The 23,063-nt window shown below is 43.2% G+C and overlaps 2 protein-coding genes across 4 annotated transcripts in view; one reads left to right on the top strand and one right to left on the bottom strand.

The window, feature by feature from the left end:
- tmem68 (transmembrane protein 68) overlaps nucleotides 1-6,870 on the bottom strand; it is a 10,901-nt gene extending 4,031 nt beyond the window's left edge. The window contains exons 1-5 of one of the 3 annotated variants that reach the window (XR_015436653.1): nucleotides 6,709-6,870; nucleotides 6,080-6,238; nucleotides 4,307-4,480; nucleotides 1,562-1,661; nucleotides 507-674 (exon numbers count right to left, since the gene is read on the bottom strand). Coding sequence is in view for 2 of the 3 variants with exons in the window: in XM_023398199.2 (XP_023253967.1) it covers nucleotides 507-674; nucleotides 1,562-1,661; nucleotides 4,307-4,480; nucleotides 6,080-6,139 (502 nt within the window). In the remaining variant the exon portion in view is untranslated. Of the gene's footprint in view, nucleotides 1-506; nucleotides 675-1,561; nucleotides 1,662-4,306; nucleotides 4,481-5,810; nucleotides 5,916-6,079; nucleotides 6,239-6,708 lie in introns of those variants that run through there. The other 2 variants (XM_023398199.2, XM_087171808.1) reach the window with 2 other exon arrangements.
- Nucleotides 6,871-7,756: 886 nt separating this feature from the next.
- On the top strand, nucleotides 7,757-20,947 carry tgs1 (trimethylguanosine synthase 1). The gene is made up of 15 exons (XM_087171804.1): nucleotides 7,757-7,985; nucleotides 8,097-8,164; nucleotides 8,913-9,034; nucleotides 9,144-9,240; nucleotides 9,495-9,572; nucleotides 11,023-11,523; nucleotides 13,322-13,454; nucleotides 14,780-14,866; nucleotides 15,140-15,287; nucleotides 16,061-16,394; nucleotides 16,514-16,678; nucleotides 18,329-18,475; nucleotides 19,252-19,468; nucleotides 19,744-19,822; nucleotides 20,514-20,947. The coding sequence occupies exons 1-15, from the start codon at nucleotides 7,855-7,857 to the stop codon at nucleotides 20,625-20,627; spliced, it is 2,421 nt and encodes an 806-aa protein (XP_087027930.1). The 5' UTR covers nucleotides 7,757-7,854; the 3' UTR covers nucleotides 20,628-20,947.
- The last annotated feature ends 2,116 nt before the right edge of the window (nucleotides 20,948-23,063 follow it).

The raw sequence follows: 23,063 nt of genomic DNA on the forward strand, positions 1-23,063 counted from the left end.
GGGGGGGGGATCAGACGAGACGGGGGAGGGACGCAGCAGATTCGGAAAAAAGAGCCGATGGGGAGGGAAAAGAAATTCCGGAAAAACCAGTTGAGTTGCAGAGGAAAGCTGAGTATGTGGGTGAGGGTTAGTGCGTACACGGTATGTGTGAAGAGGGTGACGTCACACCCACAGGTGAGTTTAAACTGGTGCAACGCCTCTATAGCACCTGTTGGTTAATGTGAACAAACATGCTGCAGAAGCATTCAGTAATCAGCTGTAACTATGAAAAATAAATATATCACTAACTCCATATACCTTTATTTGTAATTAAGAATAGAAGCAAGTCACATGCTTCATCTAGATCATCATTTATTCACCAAGTCTCTTTCCATTGCACTTTGTTGCGTTTTTGCTTTTATCAACATATTGAGGTTTAATGTTTAAGTTTTAGCCAAGCCCTGATGTGTGTGACAGAAGCTATGGTAAGTGTATGTGTGTTCACATGTGTGAAACGGAGTGAGCACCTGGAATCTTGAAGAGGAAGTGGTCAGCTACAGAGTGGCAGGTCCGTCCCTTCTGGATGATGACACTAGCCAGGAAGTAGTAGTAGTCGATGGGAATCGCTCCATGGTAGTAAACGATCAGCGCTGGGCCTTTGTCGGGGATCTTCTCCATCCCGTGGATCTCGTAGCCTGGAACACATGAGGCGTACGTGTTATTTCTTTAAGAGCTGATGTGGCCATGAACAATCAGTAACCTGCAGCTTAAAAACAAGTTTTTCCTTATATATCGCGCTAACACACGAGCATCACGGCCGTCAAATATCCAACTGTTTACTGTCGTATTTCCCATAGATCTAAACGCAGATGTCGCTTTAGTCACTGTTACTATGGAAACACCAGCTGAGCATCTCTATGACTGAAGCTCCTGCCATCTGAACCCCAACACTGAACTCTAGACGGATCTTTTCCCCTTGATACAGAATCAGAATCAACTGGACCCCATCAACATTTTCGTACCCGCCACAGAGCATGATGGGATGTTAACTGCCTCATTGTACCCTGCAGTGCACCTGCGTGGAAGCATCTGCATTCATTGGGTTTCTCCACTCGTTTATTCAGCTTTGTCCTTTCATTTATCAGTCTGTATTTCTCTCTTACAGGACTTTCGAACAGTGACTTGGCGTAGCAGGAAAAGCACAGGAGTTACATTAGTGTCTGAATACTTATGTCTATGTGATATTTCAGTTTTTAATTTTTAGTAAATTGTTCAAATTTTTTAAGTTCTGTTTTCACCTTGTCATCATGGAGTATTGAGTGTAGAGTGATGAGGGAAAATGGGGCTGCAACAAAATAAAATGTATAAAAATGGAAGGGGTCTGAAGAATTTGGAGCTTAACTGAAAGAACACTGAGCATCTTTGACACCAACGTTTCCTCTGGGATGAACAAAGTTTGTTATATTATCTTAACCGTGTCCTTACTGACCTCCTTCACCTCAGAATCTTTCTCCTTTGTCGTTTCTTCTTGGTGACTGTAGGTGTATAACTGTTGTCTGAATGCTATGTGACAGAATCTTACCGTGCCATATGGCTCCATGTCCGTCCCACAGAGTAGCCAGGGTCTTCCTGGCTCCATCCCACAGGTTGTTGCAGTAAGCTTCCCTCAGCTGATTCTTCCTCTGTTCAGAACAATAGCAACAGATTCTAACATCCTGTATGGCTCTCATTTCTACGGTGGCCCAGAGAGCTCAGCGCACTGCGACTTAAGAAAACAAATGCAAAGACACAAACGTGCTACAAATTCAGTCCCACAACACGTGTTTCCAGCACAGAAGCGCAGGGGTTCAGGTCCAACCCAGGGCCCTCTGCTCCATATCATCCTCTGTCTCTCTCTCTCTCTCCCTGACTTCATGTCTCTCTCTCTCTCTCTCTCCCTGACTTCATGTCTCTCTCTCTCTCTCTCTCTCTCCTGTCTTCATGTCTCTCTCTCTCTCTCCCTGACTTCATGTCTCTCTTCTCTCTCCCTCTCTATCGCTCTCTCCCTGACTTCATGTCTCTGTCTCTCTCCCTCTCTCTCTCCTGTCTCCCTGACTTCATGTCTCTCTTCTCTCTCCCTCTCTATCGCTCTCTCCCTGACTTCATGTCTCTGTCTCACGCTCTCTCTCTCTCTCTCTCTCCTGTCTCCCTGACTTCATGTCTCTGTCTCACGCTCTCTCTCTCTCTCTCCTGTCTCCCTGACTTCATGTCTCTGTCTCACGCTCTCTCTCTCTCTCTCTCTCCTGTCTCCCTGACTTCATGTCTCTGTCTCACGCTCTCTCTCTCTCTCTCTCTCCCTGACTTCATGTCTCTCTCTCTCTCTCTCTCGACTTCATCTCTCTCTCTCTCGTCTCCCTGACTTCATGTCTCTGTCTCTCTCCCTCTCTCTCTCCCTGATTTTCATGTCTCTCTCTCTCTCCTGTCCTCCTGACTTCATGTCTCTCTCTCTCTCTCTCCTGTCCTCCTGACTTCATGTCTTTCTCTCTCTCTCTCTCTCTCTCTCTCTCTCTCTCTCTCTCTCTCTCTCTCCTGTCCTCCTGACTTCATGTCTCTCTCTCTCTCTCGCTGTATTGGAAGTAAGGCAAAAAATAACAGTGATGAACCTGGCTGGGAAACACTTGTTATTGAATTAATTGAACAAGTGCATCCCAGCCAGGTTCATCACTTTTCAGTGTTGAAACACTTCCTTTGTGTTGTGTGAATTTGCAGTGCACGTGTTGTCAAATTGATGAAGATGTTTCCTGAATTTGCAGTGTGTTTGTGTCTTTGCACGTGTTTTCTTAAGTCGCAGTGTGTTGAGCTCTCAGGGACACCGTACATTTCAGTGGTTTGGTCCAAAACGTATTACTCCAACTATTCACCTTTGTTTAAGCTTCATTTCAGCGACTGGTGCTGGACGTGCCAGTCAACAGATCAGGTCAACTGTTCAGAAACTCAGCATTACTCTTAGATACCCTTCAGGTGCATAACTTGCAAATACATATACGAATAGAAAAACATTAGTTAAACAATAGTTAATATTGAATCAATTGCCTATGTATAAGCTAATGATCAGGGCAGGTATTCACAAAGCATCCTAACTTGCCGATTCAGGAGAAACTTCTACAAATAATCAGCGTGTCAGTCCTAACTTTAGGACTCCTCATTTTTCTGACTAACAGCTGTTCACAAAGTCACATAGCGCTAAAAGTAGCTCCTAAGTCTGGGAGAAGGTAGAAGCAGTGGAGAGGACTCCTAACTCACTGAGACCAAATCACAAAGAGTCTTAAAGAGCTGCTGTCATTCCACGTCACAGTGTTCTGGAAACACGATGCTGAATTACCTACAAGATACGACTCAGTCACGAGGGAATAATGATCGTTGTGAAGGAGCAATAGCATCTCCGACTGAAAACAACCCGATCAGTGCGGAAAGGAAGTGTTCGGCAACACTGCGTTGCTTAGCAACAGAGAAAAGGCGAACTATTCACCAAACAATAAATGTTTAATGCATTACTCTGACAGTATTCTACCACTGTGAACTTTACCAACAGATGACTCAACAGCGGGTGCTCAAATGTCCACAACATTTACAGAGCTTTATTTTCCCGTTGTTCATTTCCTCTGTGCTATTCTGTAACTTATCTGTTCAGTTCAGAGTTTAGAGCTGCCTGCTCGAGATGTTGGAGCAGCTGAACAAAGGCTCCGGCCTGTGATCCCATGAATCAACTCTGAGCTGACTACTTTAACTTGTAGTTGGAGGATGTTCAGTTCAAACCTGTACTGCTGACTGTTTGTCACTGTGCTCATTTAACAGACCCTTTTGTCGAATTATGTGAAGGTTAAAAAGTGAGTAGTACACACGTATCATGTTATAACACCAGGCTTTATCAGAAGGTAAGAGGCATTTTAGAGGCAGCTATTTATGTCTATCTCCTTCTGTTTGATATGTACAGTTGCTCATAGCGTATTTTAGTATGAAGCCACATGATCCGATTCCGTTTGCCCTATTAAAGTTACGGCATTATGTATTAATACACATGCAACGCTTCCTGTAATCGTTTCAAATTAAAAGCCCTCTAGTGTTTCAGTGGGCAGAAACCTTTTATCTCTTAACAGGACTTTTATTGCTGTGCTGCAGTAAGCGTATTGTCTCCTTTCCGGTAACACACAAGTATCATGTTATAGCACCAGCCTTTATTATTTATGACTAAAAATACTGGATGGCAGGTAAATCATTTGTGAGCGCCCGGTAAACGACACGAGCTGTGATTCACTGTTCATGCGGTGCAGGAGGAGCGTGTGCGTACCTTATAGACATGGAGGAAGAGTATACTCAGGTAAAGGAGGATGACGATGAGGAAGGGCACGATGAAGACGATGGCCAGAGGGGTGAAGACCCACAGCAGGTACTCCAGAACACTCAGGTAGTCCTCCAGCTGACCAAGCCCTGCCCATTCCTCCCATGCGTGAAACACACACATCTGTGGAGCCACAAAGACACACACAATACTTAGATCCACCACCGCAGACACAAACATCTCAGCAGCTACTGGACGATGCTGCGAACATACAGTAGCTGTACGGGTTAGTCTTGTTGTCAAATCATTTTTTCAATGACTTGAGCAACACATACGGATTTCTATTCTCCCCCATTGTAGTGGATTCATGGTTAACAAGAGGTGGATATCTGAGCAAATCAACACCAATATCAGCATTGGTGTTAAATGAGAAAAAAAGGGGATTTGGGTGAACTGACCCTTTAAGCAGGCACACTAAGCTGTGAGTGTATTGTGAGTCTATACACATACACACATAACACACACACAGTTGCTGTCCCAACAGATGCTACAACGTGAGAAATAAATGCTGTTTAACAATGTACTGATTAGAGCTGCGCAATTAATCAAATTATAATCGAAAATTGCACTGTGGCTAAGTGAACTATCCAGATCACAGGATCCGCAGGTTCTTTGATGAAGGAAAACTGCGTCACAGCATTTTTAGCACCATACGTGTTGTGGTGCTACAGAGACGCCCCGGCCAACAAATCACATTCTCCAGACGTGAAGGAACATGTTCGTTTGGTACGAGACCAACAACAAAAAAATCACATCAACAGTTTTATAGTTTTTTTCAGTGACAATAAAATGTAAAAATGACAATTGCAACTGAAATTGAAATATCTAATTTCAGCTCAAACTATCAAACTGTCCTACATTCAAATCCAGACTGCAGAGTATGGATCTGTGCCAGAGGGCTTACAACTCATCCATGGACTGACAAAGTTGACTATGATGCAATAAGCAAAGACTCTTCAGGTCGAGCATTTCAAACCATAAACTATACCAAAGCAAACTTGAGGACCATGTCATCAAATGAGAAGTTTATTCATTATTATATAAATACTATATAATTATATAATTGTATTTTATGTTTGAGGTATAACTGATGTTGCCACTAAACAGCTGTTCAAAGTTTTATATTGTCACATGCCAAGGTTCAGTGTCCAGTAAGCAAACAGTGAAATGAGAGTCAGACTTTGCAGCTGGACAGAAGAAAAGAAAGTTATATTGTGATGTTCAAATATTTGCGAATATCGGCCAAAGCCGAGTGAGTGATGAATTCCCTGTCAGTTCACTAATTTATTCATTATGAATACAATAGTTATTGTACATTTGGCTACTTTTACCTGAGCGCTGAAACCATTTCTATTGCCTGATATACAGCTTGTTCTTTCAACCAATGCAGAAATGTCTTACATTTAACAATAAGCCGAGCGTATCTCTCTTATTAGAAGTTACAATACATTACATTCATATGGCAGTGTGACACACGAGGAGCAGTCTGGCGTTCAGTGTCTTCCTCAAACACCAACAACCCTGCAATGAATGACCAACCCGCTCTAACAACTGAGCTACTGCCGCCTCATCATGTAACTGTAGTCACAAACCCTGATCTGATCAAGTAGACACTCGTAATCAACTCTTTCTTTAAGTAATTCAAACAAAATCTCTGCATGAACACAGCCTAATGTACAGAGAGAACAAACAGTGCCAGTACTAAACAGACAGGGTTCATACCAGGAGAGAGACCGTGTCCTCTGCTGTGGTCAGGCAGGACTGGTTCCCACTGTCGGACATCCTGCTGACAGAGAGGCTGCAGACAGGATCGGGCAGTCCGGCAGCCTCAGGGGGAAGGATCCCTCTGCATGGAGAGCATCTGCTGCTGTACACAGTCAACTACAGGAGGGGACAAGGAAACACCACTCAGTACAATAACAATAACTCCATTCATCCATGAGCGGAAACATTTCCTGTTACACTGCATTTAATTTAGGTATAATACACATGTAAGTGTCAGGTCAACAGAGGCACATTTGAGGGGTTTTGAATGATTCGTCAGGAACAGTTTGTAGAACAGTAAGTAGTAAGATTCAGTAAAAACGGGTGCTACCGAGACACGACACCGAGCCCTGTTATTGTACTGACAGCTGTGCTGTATGTCATTTAATGGAAGTTAGCTTTAGTGTGTGGATTAATGTTACAGCCTAGCTAAAAGGAGAAGACCCGTGAAGAAACTACACACTACAGCTGTAGCCAGGGGCCGCGGTAAAACTCTCAGCTAACTGAGGTTAAATGAGCGGAAATGGAAAATCAGAGAGTTGACAGCAGCCTTCAGAGTAAACGTCACCAAACACCGAAGACGTTACCTTGGACAGTCACCCGGTAAACTGAGCCATTAAACCACACCACTGTTCATTTAATGTCACACCAAAACACCAAACACATATATAGCTGTTAGCTGACAGCGGTCCTGGTCCTGACCCCGGAGCGCTTTGGCTGTGACACAGTCCGGTGTTAGAGTGTTTCGGAGTCCCTGGAAAACTACGGTACCCGCAGATAAGTTCCGCTCACCAGCAGCAAAACATGAAAATTAAACTTCCGTTTCGACCATGGAGCGCACGTCTTTGACCTTCAAAATAAAAGCGCAAAACAGCTAGTGACACAGAGAACTCTACTTTCAACAACCTTATTTGTAAGGAAGTAAAACCCATGCAGGAGATGAAAGCCAAGGAGAGCTAAGGGTGGAGAAATTGCAAACAAAAAGATAAGATATAAATATAAATAAATACAAAATATGACATTATCATCCAAATATATAGACCCAATACTCATTTAGTAACTGCAATATAGGATATCCAATGTAAGTCGAATAATAGTCGAATAGTCAGCCCAATAATAATAATAATAATAATAAAGATATCAATAACTATGATGATGATGATTATTATTACCATTATCATTATTGTCGTTGTTGTTATTATTAGTATTATAACTTTATTTATATAGCATTTTTCAAACAAAGTGCTTCACAGAAAAATGAAACTAGATAAAAGAGAAGGCGTAGTAGAAGTGATGACAATAAAATGAATAAGAGCAAGTAAAAAGAGAAGAGCGGTATAAATAAAAGCACAATACAAGATATTTTTATAAGAATTAAAAACATAAGTTTCCAATTGATAGGTATGATTAAAGGGCTGTATTATATCATCAGCATTTGTGGAGCAGCATTGTACAAAGGACTGTAGAGTGTGTGCTGTACCTCCTCTTTCATTCTCAAAAACAGTATGACTGCATTTGAGTTTAATTCCCGTGATATTTACTCTTTAGCAAAATTAGCGACAGAAAACACATTGTATTTATTTGGACAACGCTTTTATTCTGAAAAGATATGGCCGGAAGTGTCGTGCTGTACTAGCATACAGACGTGAGTGTGTTTGAGCGCGTCCATGCTGGTCCGGACACAGACGGGGTCAGCCGGTGTGTGAAGGTGCTGGTGTCGCTGTGTGCAGCTGATGGTGAAGATGATGCTGGAGAGGAGCAGGGTGACAGTGGTGGCGGATCTGTTCTTCACCAGGAAACACACTGAGGATGAGGAGGAGGAAGAGGAGAGGATTCACTGCCTCTGCTCCAGAGCCTTCGTACAGTGAGCCTCTCTCATCTCTCTTATGTCCACCATCACTCTCTGACACGGGCTGTGTGAAGCTGTGGAGTTGTTAGTCTTCATCATCTGTCTGTGTTGTCTTCCTCTGTCCAGGGATCGAGAGCTGTATCGCTCTGATAACAGATTGCTGACCTTTGACCTGACAGACACCGCAGTCCAAGGTATGTTACAGCATCTCATCATGATTAACATTAAAGGGAGGGTGAAATCAAACAAAGTTGAAAGATGATTTTATTTTGAATAATACATTGATCGATCGGTCTGGAAAAAGAATTCATAGCTTTATTGATATATTTATTGACAATGTGTTTCCATCATTTGAGCAGATGCAAAGGAAATACAACATACTTAGATTGCACTATGTTAAATGTCTACAGGTATGGGATTTTGTGAAGCAAAATAACCTGTTATATTCCAATTCCTCAAACCAATCTCCGATGGAATTGATGCTTACACTGATACGAGATCCTCAGAAGAAAAGAGATATATCAAATATATACCAGAAACTGTCTCAGTGGACCAGTACAGCGACTATGGACCTGTTGAAATCAGCCTGGCAGGATGATGTGGGTGGGGAGGTTGCGGAGGAGCAGTGGCAGACAGCCGTCGCTCAAACTCATTTATTTTTTCACTGTTGGCCACCTTTCAATTTAAGATAATACATTGTTTCCATTGGTCAAAGCAAAAGCTAAGTAAGATCTTTCCACACACAGTAAGATCTTTGAACATTGTGGGCTTTCACCTGCATCACTAGCTGATTCCTTCATGCACGTTTGGGCGTGTGTGTGGACAGGGGTTCGTGTGTGCTGCATGTTGTAAGATGCTGCTATACTGGAACAAAAAGACAATAAATATACAAATAAAAGGAAGATTATTCTATTTGAAATATGTTTTCCCCTTAATTCACAGAATCGGATGATGAAGAGGAGGAGGAAGAGGAGGCTGAGGAGGGGTTGGATGAAGAGGCTCAGCTGATGGCCAGCATGGGTCTGCCTCTGGCCTTCATCAGCTCCTCTGCCCGGAGGAGAGCAGTAAGTCTGAGCACAGCGTCTCTGTGGTGTGATGATATTTCCCTTATAAATGATTCATCGAAGTGAAATATTCTGCTGCTGAATGAGCCTGTTTTTGGTCATGTGACAGCGGAGGAGGTCGAACAGGAAGCCTGACACGTACTCTGCAGAATCCGCCGAAGAGGAGGAGGAGGAAGGAGAAGAAGAAGAAGAGGTTGACATTGAAGGTAATCATTATTTGTAGATACGCACAGAACAGGTTACTGAGTGAGTAAAGGTAGTTATTAACCTGTGCAGTGATCGTGTTCCCATTCATCCATCTGCGGTCTAAACAAGTCCGGCTCAGCACCGGTCCGAGCTCCACCAATCAGGAGCATCAGTGAAACCACTGCTTAAAACTCACCTGAAACTCACCCAGTGATTTTAATTCTATTATTATTTGCGATGTCATTTGACACCGCCCTGTCCTTTTTGAACCCAGCTGATGAGAAGGAAGTGAGTGATCCACTGGAGGAAGGAGCAGCAGGGATCCAGGATGCCGGCTGGGAAAACTACTGGGGTAAGACATGATAATAACAATGAAGTGAAAACACCTGTACAGTGTATAACTGTGCACTCAACACAATGACATTTATACTTTTCCCTCATGTTTCTGACATTGTTTCTTAGAGGTAATAATATAAATCTGAAGCTAATTTAACACCCAATGGAAATGACCCTGCACCCTCATATGGAGAGCAGAGTAATGCATGCATGCATTAACACCACTTTCCCAGTTCTGCCTCAGTGTACTGGGACAACACTGACGCTTTTTTTTCTCCAAGTGAGGAAACAGAGCTTTTTAGCTTTTTATTATTAGCGCTATTTTTGTTTTTCTTGCTGTCGTTGCTCAGGGAGATGCATCACTGTCTCGTTTTTAACAATGACAACAAAGATACTTGGCTTGACATCACTAAAGCATATGTTTGTGCAGGTGCCAATAAAAACGAATGGAGAGTGTTCACTGGGATTTAAGGTGTATTGACTGATTGACAACGTCAACTCATGCATTGAGTAACAAAACATTCCACCTTAAAAGTTCTCGGTAGCCCCTGAGCAGCACAGTGAATTAAATGCTTTTTTTTCTACCTAATTATCATCAACTAGTAAAGATGAGGAGGCAGAAATCCTCCTTTCATCCATCACTCACTTTGATACATTTGTATTTTTTTTCCAACCCAGTTTAGATGTAACCACGCCCACTTCCATACTGGTGAGGGATCAAGCAGAGTCAGTTAGCAAGGAGACGCTCTCTTTCAATCATTTCCTGTAACTGTGTCACATGGTTTCTCCGGCTCCCACCTGATCACACATTATCATTCTTTCACCCCACAGTCACCAGAATAAATGTTGGATCAGTTTTTCACAGGCCGCAGATCTTCAGAACATTCTGACATTAAAAAGTGGTTGTTCAGACGGATCAGGAGGACATGAACTTTATTAGAGACCTGTCTCGGTCTCAGCAGCACAGATCTCTGGTCTCACTGCTGCAGAAGTGTCGAGGGACCTAAACGTACAAGCATGAATTAAACATAACAGAAATAAAACTTGTAGTTTTTATGTGTAATAATACTATTACTGTTATTGTTACTGAAGTGTTTTTGGAGGGAAAACAGAGAGTAGCAGACTGATATGATCTTACTCCAGGTTGATCAGATATAAAGTAGCAGATAAAAACAAGCAGCAACATCAGGCGTAAATTCAAACTGTATCTAGTGTTGTATTGTTGTTATATTCTGACATGAACAAACAATCGTGACCACGCCCACTCGTCTGCACTGGGTTGGAAGACACCGTCACAGGCTTCCGTCCTAATCAGAGGATTCAGTAATGACCCATGAATTGTGAATCGAACCCAGCTGGTCACAAGGTGCTCTCGGTTGTGTTGTGCACTATATGTATGGAACATGACACCAGGTGGTTGTACCTCAAATATTGAATATTGCCTCTCCATCTTCCTCCACCTGAAGCTCAGCAGGGTGAAGCTCTGCTGTGGAGCAGCTGGCTGGAGAAACATCCAGAGACGGAGCCGCCGTCTGCAGGAGATCCGGGAGCGGTGAGCGCTCCCTGGGACAACTCGGAAACCAAGGCTCTGTGGGACCAACATGCTGCAGACACCTACTACTACTACTGGGAGCAGTATTCATACTGGGCAGCGCAGGGCTGGACCACTGACCAGTCTGAGTGTACTGGGAACACAGGTGGAGCAGCAGCGGCAGAGGCGATGGACAGAGGCGCAGGGACGCACTCGGACGGATGGAAAGATGGACGGACTGGAGAAGAGGAGGTGAAGGTTCTTCCTGATCTGTTTGGACGGAAGTGCACGTTGGAGTCAGGAGGCGTGTGTGTGACGGACTCAGAGACTCACAGAGAGCGGGTGGAGGCGGAGCTCTGTGATGATCCCTCTGATGGTGGAGACGACCGCAAGAGACCTGCTGCCTCCTCACAGCAGGACACAGCCACTCATACAGGTAATAACTGTGTGTGTGTGTGTGTGTGTGTGTGTGTGTGTGTGTGTGTGTGTGTGTGTGTGTGTGTGTGTGTGTCATTGTACATCCACTCTGCTGTATTATCACACTGCTTTATCTCTTATGTTTTAAAACAACATTTTCTGAAAATCTCCGATATGATAAATGGAAAAAGTAAGAGCTCAAACCGTTTGATTATTACCTTATAAGGGAAACTTTAGTTCAGAATTAGATTCTTGATTATGAAGGAAGCAGATTTTCTCACGTGCTGGCTGTGTCCCAGTTCAGGGCACGAGGGCGTGGCCCTTCGTAGCCGTCGCCGACAGTGACGGCTGAACTGAAATAGGACGGTCTAGTCTACGGAGAAAAATTCCCCCGTAGACTAGACCGTCCTATTTCAGTTGTCGCCAGCTGTGCCCGCAAAATACGGCTCGTGTCGCCTAGCAACCTTGACAACGCGCAACCTGAGGTTTTAAGGCCCTCAGTTTGAACAGCTGTACCGTACAGCTGTTGAACTGGAGCTGGAGCCCAATACTTACATATAACAGTGTGATCCTGGACTTTTCATCCAACACACCTGCCAGTAAGACTTCATGTTGTGCCAGAACTTTGCCAAAACTGTTCATGCTAAACTGAAAAAAGAATGACATATATTAACACTAACTGAAACATCCATAAAAGGAACCTAAATGAAATTGAGATCTGCCAATGAAAAGAGAGAAGAGTCACTGGTTTCTATCTAAATGTAAAATGTGTCAGGTTTGACCCATGTTTTAATATAATCTTCAACTATATCTACATGAGACAGATAATAGAAAAACAGTTGAAATACAGTAAGTCAGGAAACTTTAGAAATACACACATTAAAAGTATATATTTAATGGTGGTTGCTAAGTTCGCATCCTCAGAAATAGAAACTGATCAACCTGTAGATACATGTCCAAACAGCTGTGTGTGTGTGTGTGTGTGTGTGTGTGTGTGTGTGTGTGTGTGTGTGTGTGTGTGTGTGTGTGTGAGCACTGAGTCGTAGTGGCCTCTGACTGTCAGGCTGAAACGGTTCTAATAGTCCAGGTTGAAATTAAAATAATGTCTTATATTCACCACAAATGTGTTGTAGGTATAACATTTGCAGATAGTGTGTTTAAGACTGGTAGAAAAAACAAAGCCAATAATGAAAAATAAAAATACATAATTATGCTGTTGTCGATTTGTTAACGGACACAAATTTGTTTTTAAGACACGGTCATTCCGACACACTACGGGACACTGACCTGATAGTTTGGCATAAAACCACAGTCTACACGTCCACAGGCAGATGATTGGATCATTTTTAGTGAGATTTTAAAAAGTCTGTACTACTAAACACTAAAAACATTTTGTTTTCCCTCTGACTGTCTAAAAATGAATATGAAATTCTGTAGTGGGATGAAAATGTTTTACATCTTTTATTGTTGAGTTTGTATTTTTGTCGAGTATGTGCTGTTGAACTTCCATGACGAGCATGCGCTGAACTCTCCACTCTATTTTAAAACATTGATTACGGAATAAAAACAAAAGTCTGAGTAAAAGAAATCATTTTGACATTGTTCGGATCTTAATTTTCATTCATTGAGGTCTTTAAAAGGTCTGTTTTTTAAAATGGTGCAGGAACCCTGTATTCACAGGCAGAATCACATCTGTGTTGAGCCATTAATGTAGTAAATGTATTTCAGACTTAACGTCACATATCATGGTTGTAGTAACCGTGTTAGAATCATGCAGATTAATTTAATGTGTCTTTGCGTGTTGTGTTTTCACTCAGATTCCCAGCATGCTCCTGACGGCTCTAACCGACAGTGCGCCTCAACAAATAACATGTCAAATAGAGGTGACGAGGATGATGATGATGATGATGACAAACCTCCAGGAGGACGACGAGCTAAAATCAAGCGCAGGTGAGTTTCTGCTACATGACGTCAGGAGGAGGAGGCGTGTAAAAACACTCAGCGTGCTGTTGCTTGTACGTCTGTCCGTCGTCGCTGCTCATCGTACACCGTGTGGAAATGAAAAGATGTCGAGGGAAAAATAAAAGCGTGACGCAGAAATGTTTTGTGTGGAGCTGTTGAGCTGCATCACCTCACACAGAGAGCTGTTTTTAGTTAAACATCCTTCGTTCAGTGACATGAATGGAGCGAACAAGCAGCGGGTGTCCATAGACTTAATGCAGCAGGTGGTTTTGTGTCGGTATATGTGACAGGGTTCGGTCTGCGCCCGAGTCTGCGGTTTTACAAAACCCTGTTCGATCTCTTTTTCAACATAACAGTCTGTCTCTGCGTTGTGTAGAAGATCATGTTGCAGTAACAGCTGACTGCTTGACTCCCGACAAAGAGACACAGACTTCTTTGTTTTTCTCGAGGATCTGAGGGATAAAAAAAAGTCTCAATAAAACTATTCAATGTGAAGGAAAACCAGAATCAAAGGAAACTTAAACACTCATGAGTGAACTGTAAATATATGAACCATATGGCCAACAGTCTGACTCTAATCAGGATCAAAAATCTATTAATACACATAGATAATCACTCTGTAAGTCAGTATGATTTCTTTCTCTCTGATAGGATTTACGTTAATTAATATTTACAGATCTTCATTTACAGTCACACACTCACCTGGAGGATTCAAGCCCAGTCTGACTCGTTCCCTGGGGAATGGACTTTATATAGTTGTATCGTTACCTTGGTAACCTAGCACCAAATATAAAGATGACACATCATGTACGCTTTAAAACGAACAAATAAAAATAAAAATTACCGACAAAATATAATTCTGTATTATAAGATTCTGCTATTGGATATAGTAACAATCTAAAGCTCACATTATGTTTTTAATGCAACATGCTAGAGACACGTTACACATATCAGTTATCAGTAGCGCTGTTCCGATACCGATACCAATAATCTGTGTCAGTATCCACCCTGAAAGAAGCCGTATCTGTCTAACTCTTATCTGACACTGTGTAGAAATGAGGCGGCTTGAATTTTTCAGATGTTTCCATAGTTACCAGATTATACTTGAAATTACGTAGCAAACATGTCTCTGGAGAAACAAAAAAAAAAGAAATTCTGTGAGCTTTAAAATGATCTTGTCTCAGTGGTCCTGATGAGAGTTCCTTCAGTGAGTGAGTCTCGCAGCAAACAGGAAAATAAACATCTGTAAGAAAATGTCGGGGAGATGTAGAGGAGATGCGGATCGTATTTCAATCTTTGTGTTCGTCCTGCAGTCATGAGCTGGATGCGGAGGAGAGCCCGCAGCTGACACCTGAGGAGGCCTGGACTAAACTGGGACTCAAACACAACCCAGACCCCCGGTGAGTCTGAGACGATCATCACACACAGCTCTCAGCATCGCACAACCCCCCACCCGCATCCTCCAGGTGAAGCAGGCCTTTAGAACCATGAAGGATGGATTTATTACAGCTGACACGTGTCTGCCTCTCTCCACAAAACTTGATTAAACTGTTGAGTAAATGTAGATGTTTGCTCAAAAACATGAAGGGGCATTATTTTCATATGAGCACATTGTGAGTGTGTGTGTGTGTGTGTGTGTGTGTCTCTGGATGAGCTTTGTGTCTGTGTCTCAGGTTCAGCAGCGTGGTGAGCTTTAAGGGCGGCGCTGGTCAGAAGCGTCAGAGGCAGTGGTGGACTAAGAGGGCAGTCGGCAAACACACCAGGTTCTCCGGGACAGGAAGTGACATCACGCAGCCACAGATCAGCTCCTCCCTCCACAAGGTACCACCCGTAACTGATGAAAAGTTTACTATGTCTGTAGGGACTGAGGATAGAGGACGGACATGTCGACACGTATTACTCAATCTTTTTATTGAGATGTTCTGTACATTCTTGATGTTCTTTATGTTTTTTATGTTTACACACACCAAACAACATTAAATCTGAGAGACCTACTTTTGCTTCTTGGATACAAATTGGTGTTGGAAGTAAATGAGAAATGGCTGCTAGACTTTTGAGTACTTCTTCATTGAGCCTCTTGTAGCATATTTCAGTTTTTCTAGCTTCAGATGTGCCATAACACTCTCTACCCGTTGGGAATGTGCTGGAGGTTTGTCAGATTTCCACTGTGAAAATATTGGCCTCCCTGCCATTAGTGAGGGAAAGGTAAATGCATCAACCTGAGCATGTGACAGTGAAGCTTCCTGTAGGTGCTACCCCCAAACATTGCAATTGCTGGATCTGGCTGTACTTCTTTCTGACACACCCATGAAAAGGTCTCAAAAATAGCGGCCCAGAATGGAGCCAGCGTCGGGCCAGGCCAGGACATTTGACATTTGAATGGCGTTGTACTATTTTGATATCAGACCAGGTTCAGGAGGATCCCAGTTGTCCTGACATGTAGATGAGAAGTGTGGCAGCTGGGCAGAGATGAAACCTCCCTCATGGTTGATCAGATCTGCGACAGAGAATGAAAGTAGTAGGGCGGACTATAGATTTATTGTAATGAATTTGCATAGAAGACTAATTAAACTAAGACTACGTTTACTTCACAGGTCCAGAGCTTCCTGAAGAAGAACCAGATAGAGACACAGATGAGTCAGTGTAACCAGATGGGAGGAGGAAGTACGCAGGAACCTGAGGACCTGGGAAAAGAGACGAGAGAAGAGGAGGGGAGGAGGAAGAAGGAGATGAAGAGTGCTGAGGAAGAAGAGATGTCTAATTCTCTGTGTAGTTCAGATGCAGACAGGAGGAAGGACCCTCAGCCCAACACCGAGAGGGAGGAGGAGGAGCAGGAGGAGGAGGAGGAGGAGGAGCAGCCTGGTAGACAGTTACCGTGTATAGAAATCCCCGACTTCCTGGTGTGTGATGCACCTGAACACAACAGTGGTGAGCACAGGATTTATCAGATGATCAGATCATATGTGTTTTTAGACACATAAGACAATCCTGGGACAACTGGTGTAGTCTAATGATGTGTGTGTGTGTGTGTGTGTGTGTGTGTGCAGAGCTGGGTGTGAAAGATGGAAAGAAGTCGAAGAAGAAGAAGAGAAAGCGAGGGAGGAAGCAGCAGGTCCCAGAGGAGATGGCAGCTGAACCGGAGCTGGCTAAATACTGGGCTCAGCGCTACAGACTCTTCTCTCGCTTCGATGAGGGGATCCGGCTGGACCGAGGTCAGTCAGCAGCACATCAAACACATCTCTGTTTAAAGCCAGTCACTGCGTCACTGTTTTGGACTGTGGAGGCTGCTGAGTTAATGAAGTTAACACAAGTCTTTACTAGTTTCAAACCAACATGATTTTCCCGCTCAGCGCCCACGTTGTTTAAATAGCAGATACACTTGTGTCCACGTGGGCACCCATGGTGTGTTGGTCTTAAAGTGAGGTGTGGTCATGAGCATTGCGGTGCTTTGACATCATGAGGCTGCAGAAAGTGATTGACCAATAAAAACCTGGGGCTGGTTGCACAAAACACCTTACACTTAAGGTGTAATTTCTCCTTAGCTGAGGGAGTTACTTGTGATGCACAGAATCTCTTAAAAGGTTTCCTTAGTTAAGGAAAAAAGTGAAGTAATTTACGGCAGTAAAAGACATTTTACAGCATTAAAATTCTACTGTTTCCATGGAGACCGTTTGTTTGCCGTTATTGATACCTGTTATCACTTTTGGGAAGTGTGCTGTTATCTCATCCTCCTGCTGTTTTGTTTTTTTTCTGGTTTTCCTCATTTATCACCATAAACTCAGTCATGTTGCAGTTAAGACACAGTCAGAAACACTTTTAGTTTTTTATCCTTAGTTTGGTCGCTAAGGTCTTTTGTGCAACACTTTAACTGACTTTAAGTGATTCCTTAAGTATAAGACCAAGATAAAGAGAAAACCTTAAATACTTAAGTGAACATTTTTAAGGAAACCCCGCCCACCACCTGCTGGCTCCAGGTGGACAGGTGAAAGAGCAGAGAGCATAAAGGTGGTTAGAGGAGGAAACATCAGAGAGACTCAGCCACATGTTTGAGCCTCAGTCAGACCCAGACTCAGATGAGGAGTCTGAGACCAGAACCAGAGACTAGCAGACGCATCAGAACCGTTAGCGAAGTTAGCATCTTGTATTTGTTTGTGTTGTTTGCTAGTTTTTAACTGGCAGTGGCTGACACAGTGTTAGCGGTTGTGCTAATGCTAACTCCCTCTGTGTACTGACAAGGTTTCAGGTTTATTTAGCCCCGCCCCCCATTCCCACAAGCTGACAGGATTGGTTCCTTAGGTTTGTGATGTATGAAACCCTGGCTGTCTGAATCTGTATTTATGAGACTGTCATTGGTTCACTGCAGTTCAAGGCGGAAACACTCAGTCATGCTGTTGATGATTATTTCACTCATGTGTTGTGTCTTGTGTTATATAAAAACATCATATGGACATACATTGATTTTCATCAGAGGGGTCTTTAAGGGTGTTATTGTTTTAAGGAAATCTTAACGCAAACTTTAAGGAAAATCTTACCTTGAGGTGTTTTGTGCAACTGGCCCCAGATCTGTAGTCAGTGTCACAGTATTTCACTGTTATTTTAAGGATCTATGATCAAGAGAGTATGCTCTAGGTGGGTGCACAACACGTGTACACTCCGCCTGTTACACACAAGCAGAGAGTGAGCATTCTGTGGCGCACAGTATATTTTTTCAGTTTTTCTTTCTCACCACCTGGTAAATCCTCCAGGTTTCCCATTCATCACCTGGACTACATTTATTCACAGTTTCATAATGAACCAAACATTTATTCACACTTCATCACTGACGTTGTATTGTGTGTGTGTGTGTGTGTGTGTGTGTGTAGAGGGCTGGTTCTCTGTGACTCCGGAGAGGATCGCTGAGCACATCGCCCTCAGGGTGGAGCACAGCTTCTGTGGCTGTCAGCTGGTCATAGACGCCTTCTGTGGGGTGGGAGGAAACGCCATCCAGTTCGCCCTCACTGGGAAGAGAGGTAAGCGTGTGTGCGTGTGTGCGTGGGTGCGTGCGTGCGAGTGTGTGAGTGTGTGTGAATATCATTAATAAAACCATTGTTTCACCAGTGTCAGTTTGTCTGGTGCTGATATAGAGTTATTTTTATAATGTAGTAAGAACTGGACTTAGGGTTTGAGTTCAGGACTACCTTTACTGAATGGTGAACCAGATAGATCAGATTTTTCAATCAATTTTTGGATTAGCTGAGAGTTAGGGGCGGAGTCAGACACTGCCAAGATGGCGATGGTAGAGCAGCTCACTCTGAACTTTAAAACCGCTCTTCAGAAACCTGTGGGTGACGTCACAGAGGCTACATCTTATGCTTTACAAATGAGGACTGACAGATACAGGTGGTCAGTGCTGTGTCACAGGTAGGGAAACAGTCCTCATTCAGAATTAACTGTAATTTTCTTATTTTCCTCTTAAGTAATCAGAAAAAATGTTTTCAAATGTTCCTAAAATGACAAAAAAGACGAGAAGATACATATAACTGAGGTATTTGACATTAATGTAGACATGATGTGACCAAACAGGAGCATGTTTAAAGGAAAGGGAGCAGGGCCCAGAATGCTCCCTTGAGGAAATCCATAATTAATGTCACAATAGCTCAGACTAAGAAAAAACATTCAGGCCTCTAAACTGCCCCAGGTTTCCACCCTGACTGTCCAGCGAGTCCTGACAGGATTCTGGCCGTGTCCCAGTGCCTGTGCAGGTATCACAGCTCGGCGTTTCTCTCGTTGTCTGTCGAACCCTCAGTTCTGGCCGTCGACATCGACCCGGTGCGGCTGGACTTGGCGCGGCACAACGCCGCGGTTTACGGCGTGGCCGATCAGATTGAATTCCTGCAGGGAGACTTCCTGCAGCTGGCGTCCCGTCTGCGTGGCGACGTGGTCTTCCTGTCACCGCCATGGGGAGGACCGGACTACCTGACCGCTGAGGTGTTTGACATCAGGACCATGATGGAGCCTGATGGATATCCTTTGATGTGGGAGCAGGGGTTAGGGGTACAGTCACAGTGTGTGCTCTGTGACTCGAAATCATTTCTAAAGATCACTAATCAATACATGATATTTAGTTTATTCGAACATTAACATAACCCTGGTGTGACAGGGCTATCTATCTGTAGTAGTGTCTGTATCTGTAGTGTCATCAAAGCCGAATAGAACATAAGAGTGTCTACTCTCTGCTTGTTTTTGTAAATTAGACTGTTATTATAAAACTTTGGTTTTCATCCTTAACAGTTTCCACATTTGAGATTTTCCGTCTGGCCAAACTGATATCAGACAACATCGTGTACTTCCTGCCTCGCAATGCTGACATGGATCAGGTCTGTATGTTCACTGTGTGTGAGCGTGTGTGTGTGTTGGTGTGTGAGTGGTGGACATGACATCAGTGGTGTTGTGGTTTGGTTTGATGAATCTGAAGCTAACACACTATACAGGTACAAACTGCTGACGTACTGGAGGATTTACCACATTCATTAGCTGCTAACAGAAACTGCTAGAGCAGCACCAGCTGACAGGTTTGCAGTGAATCTGGAGCACACTGAGAATGTGTGAACGATGTGTCCCAGTTCAGAGGCCCCAATCCTTCAGAGGATGTGGTCTACAAAGGTGTGGCGCCGCTTAGCCGACGTAGATCGTGAAGCCCGAACTGAAATGAGATGGTCTGGTCTACGGAGGATTTACCGCTGCGTCGAAAAGCACCACTCCTGTTGTTTGATCCATGTAACTTTTTTTTACAGAAACTTTACAGAGGTTTTCTTCTGGAACTTTGTGATGTCAAAAACAAAGCAGTCACCAATCAGAAGAGAGGAGGCTCTGAGCCTCTCTTCTGATTGGCTCACTGACCTGTTGTTACTAGAGCTCCAGAGAGAAGCCTGAGAGAGGAGATGTAAAACTGAATTGAGACGGGTTTTGGTTCTTAATACTTGTAAATAATAAAACACAGGAGAAAATATGGAGCGTTAACATTATTGACCACCACCTGTGACTGATTCCCTCCCTGTCTCTCCACAGGTGGCCTCTCTGGCTGGTCCAGGAGGGAAGGTGGAGGTAGAGCAGAACCTCCTCAACAACAAGCTGAAGACAGTCACAGCTTACTTTGGCAGCTTGATCAATTCAGACAGCTAATGACCCTGAGAGGTGTGGACCACCAAACAGATCATGGAACTAAATCGAATCTATTACTCTCTTTCTACTCAGACCCGTCATCTTTTATTCACTCCAGGGATCCATTCAAGCACTAAGAAGCAGCTTGACTTTCTTTTTGTAATTTAAATAACGTCAGACTGAATCAGATGATCAGAGGTTACAGTGTCTGAGCAGCCTCCATGTCTGAGTTCGTGCAGTTTATGAATCCCTCAGATTAAATGAACACTTGTGTTTTACAACAATTCATATTTTATCCTTTTTTATTGTACATTAGAACCAATAAATGTTTTTTTCAAAAAGTGTTTGTGCTCATCTTCATTGTTATAAGAAAACATGTCTGGTTTCATTTTCAATTTTCAGGATCAGGATTAGGTTTATCCGGTTAACCTGAACAACAACAGAAGCATTGAATTACATGATGAGAAGACACCCTTAAAAATACTATATGGCTTCATGTTGCAGTTATACTCGGAGGCACAGTCAGGAGAGGCAAACCAGGCATATGCTTTGGGCCCCCAAGGGAAAAAGGGCCCCTGATGGCCCCTCATATTGGCACATTTTGCAATGACACCCCTCTAAATGGAGCCCCTGATGATGTGAGCTGTAGCTAGAGTGTACCCATGGCCTGCACGTGAGTCGTTCAAGGGACATCTGTAAATTGTAGCATTGTAGTCCGCATGTCAGTCTGGATTGCGATGAGATTAAATGAACTGAATGGGTCAAATGCAGTTACATACAGCAGAATATTTGATAAAACTTTGATTTTCAAAGGTAACATCTTACACAGTAATAACTTTGGGACATAAAGCAAGTGATTTCATTTGTTAAAAAAACAAAACAATTAAATAATTCCCATTGTGATGCAGTCAGCACCATGGCCCATCTCTGTTGTACCGTCGTACACATGACAGTGACTTATGGACAGGAATTCAAAACAGCACATTGATTTAGGAATTAAGGGTACAACTGGTGTCTGGGTGCTGCTGCAGGATCCTGGTTCTAGTACTTTTCAGAAAGGAGGGAAAAAGAAAAGAGGAAGTTAAAGAAATGGTTAGCAGGGTGAGACACTCGCTCCAGGCCTGTGATTTTTGATTCAGTGTGTTTCCTGTCTAGTGCTGAGGTGTTTTCCACACCACACAAGTGAGGATGTCCAGCACCATCACACCTTCCCATGATATGGAAAGATTTTTCAGCTGTCTTAAAAAGAAAATTCTTTGTAGTGTTGACTTCCCACTTTAAAGAAGAGGAGTTCTCCACCTGTTGAGCTTCCTGATAATGTATGCAGAAAGGTCAATAGCTGCTGTGTCTAATGGAAATCCACTTTTTCTTTTTTTGGCTGCTCCACAAGGGATGAAACCTTGTTTCTTTTAGCTGTGTCATTACTTCCACCAAGGAGGTTATGTTTTCACGTCTGTCCTTCGGTTTGTCAGCAGGATTACACAAACAATACTGGACTGATTTGTACTAAACCTGGTGGAGGGATGGATCATGGTCCAGGGAACAACCCATTACATTTTGGTGCAGATCCAGAATTTAAACATTGAGAGATAAAACATTTTTCACACTTTCATCAGTTTCTCAGGAAATAAAGTTCAAAAATCTGACAAATTAACGGTCTTTGAGTTTTTACAATTTGGTGCAGATCTGGAGCCAGATAATAATGCGGATCTGACAGACGGGACGGATTGTTTGGCCGTGGTGGAGGGATACGCTTTACGGAGAGCCATTCATAGTTTATTGTTAGAGATTCATTCTACTAATGTCATCAGCAGGAGAATGAAACAGTTGAACAGACTAACAGTGGGACATACAGGCCACATCACTGTGGGGCACCAGTGATAATAACCTCTGACCACCTGCTCCCTCCCCTGCAGTAAGTCTGAGATCCACTGACACCTGAGCATATGGACTCCCAGTCAGAAAAGTTCATCATGCAAACCTGAATGGTTAAAAACACTGAGCTGTAATCAACATTAGCTGCACAGGAGGTTCCTCATCTCATGTCCAGTAATTAAACATGGAGGCAGAGCAGGAGCTGATGGGGATCGACGCAGTGGGACCAAGATGATCTCAGAAAATCTCATTCTTGTAAATAAGTAGCTCTTTTCTCAAGCTCACATGGCTCAAATCACCCAACACCTTGTCATGCACTGAAACCACAGGATGAGGACTCAATAGCGCGACTCTGACACAAGAAGTGAATGAAAAGAAACATGAAGAAGCTGGACATGAGGTGAAGTAGAGAAGAAGAGAACATAGAAGAAGCAGTGTAAGACTTCTGCTTAACATAGAAGTAGAGGAGAAAAAATATTAAATACGTTTCTGATAGATACAGAGAAAGTTAAACATCAGCTCCAGGTGAACATCATAAACAACCACAGTCATGTGTGGTCAAAAATCTAACAATAGCCAGTG

The sequence above is a fragment of the Seriola lalandi genome, unplaced genomic scaffold (genome assembly GCF_002814215.2).
Source record: "Seriola lalandi dorsalis isolate HSWRI2012SDOR001 ecotype SW California unplaced genomic scaffold, Sedor1 jcf7180002054981, whole genome shotgun sequence".
Classification (NCBI taxonomy): domain Eukaryota; kingdom Metazoa; phylum Chordata; class Actinopteri; order Carangiformes; family Carangidae; genus Seriola; species Seriola lalandi.

Coding starts and splice junctions, on each gene's coding strand:
- tgs1 (XM_087171804.1), top strand. CDS start 7,855: ATGGTGAAGATGATGCTGGAGAGGAGCAGGGTGACAGTGGTGGCGGAT. Junction 13,455..14,779: donor CGAGCTAAAATCAAGCGCAG/GTGAGTTTCTGC, acceptor TTCGTCCTGCAG/TCATGAGCTGGATGCGGAGG. Junction 19,823..20,513: donor GCAATGCTGACATGGATCAG/GTCTGTATGTTC, acceptor GTCTCTCCACAG/GTGGCCTCTCTGGCTGGTCC.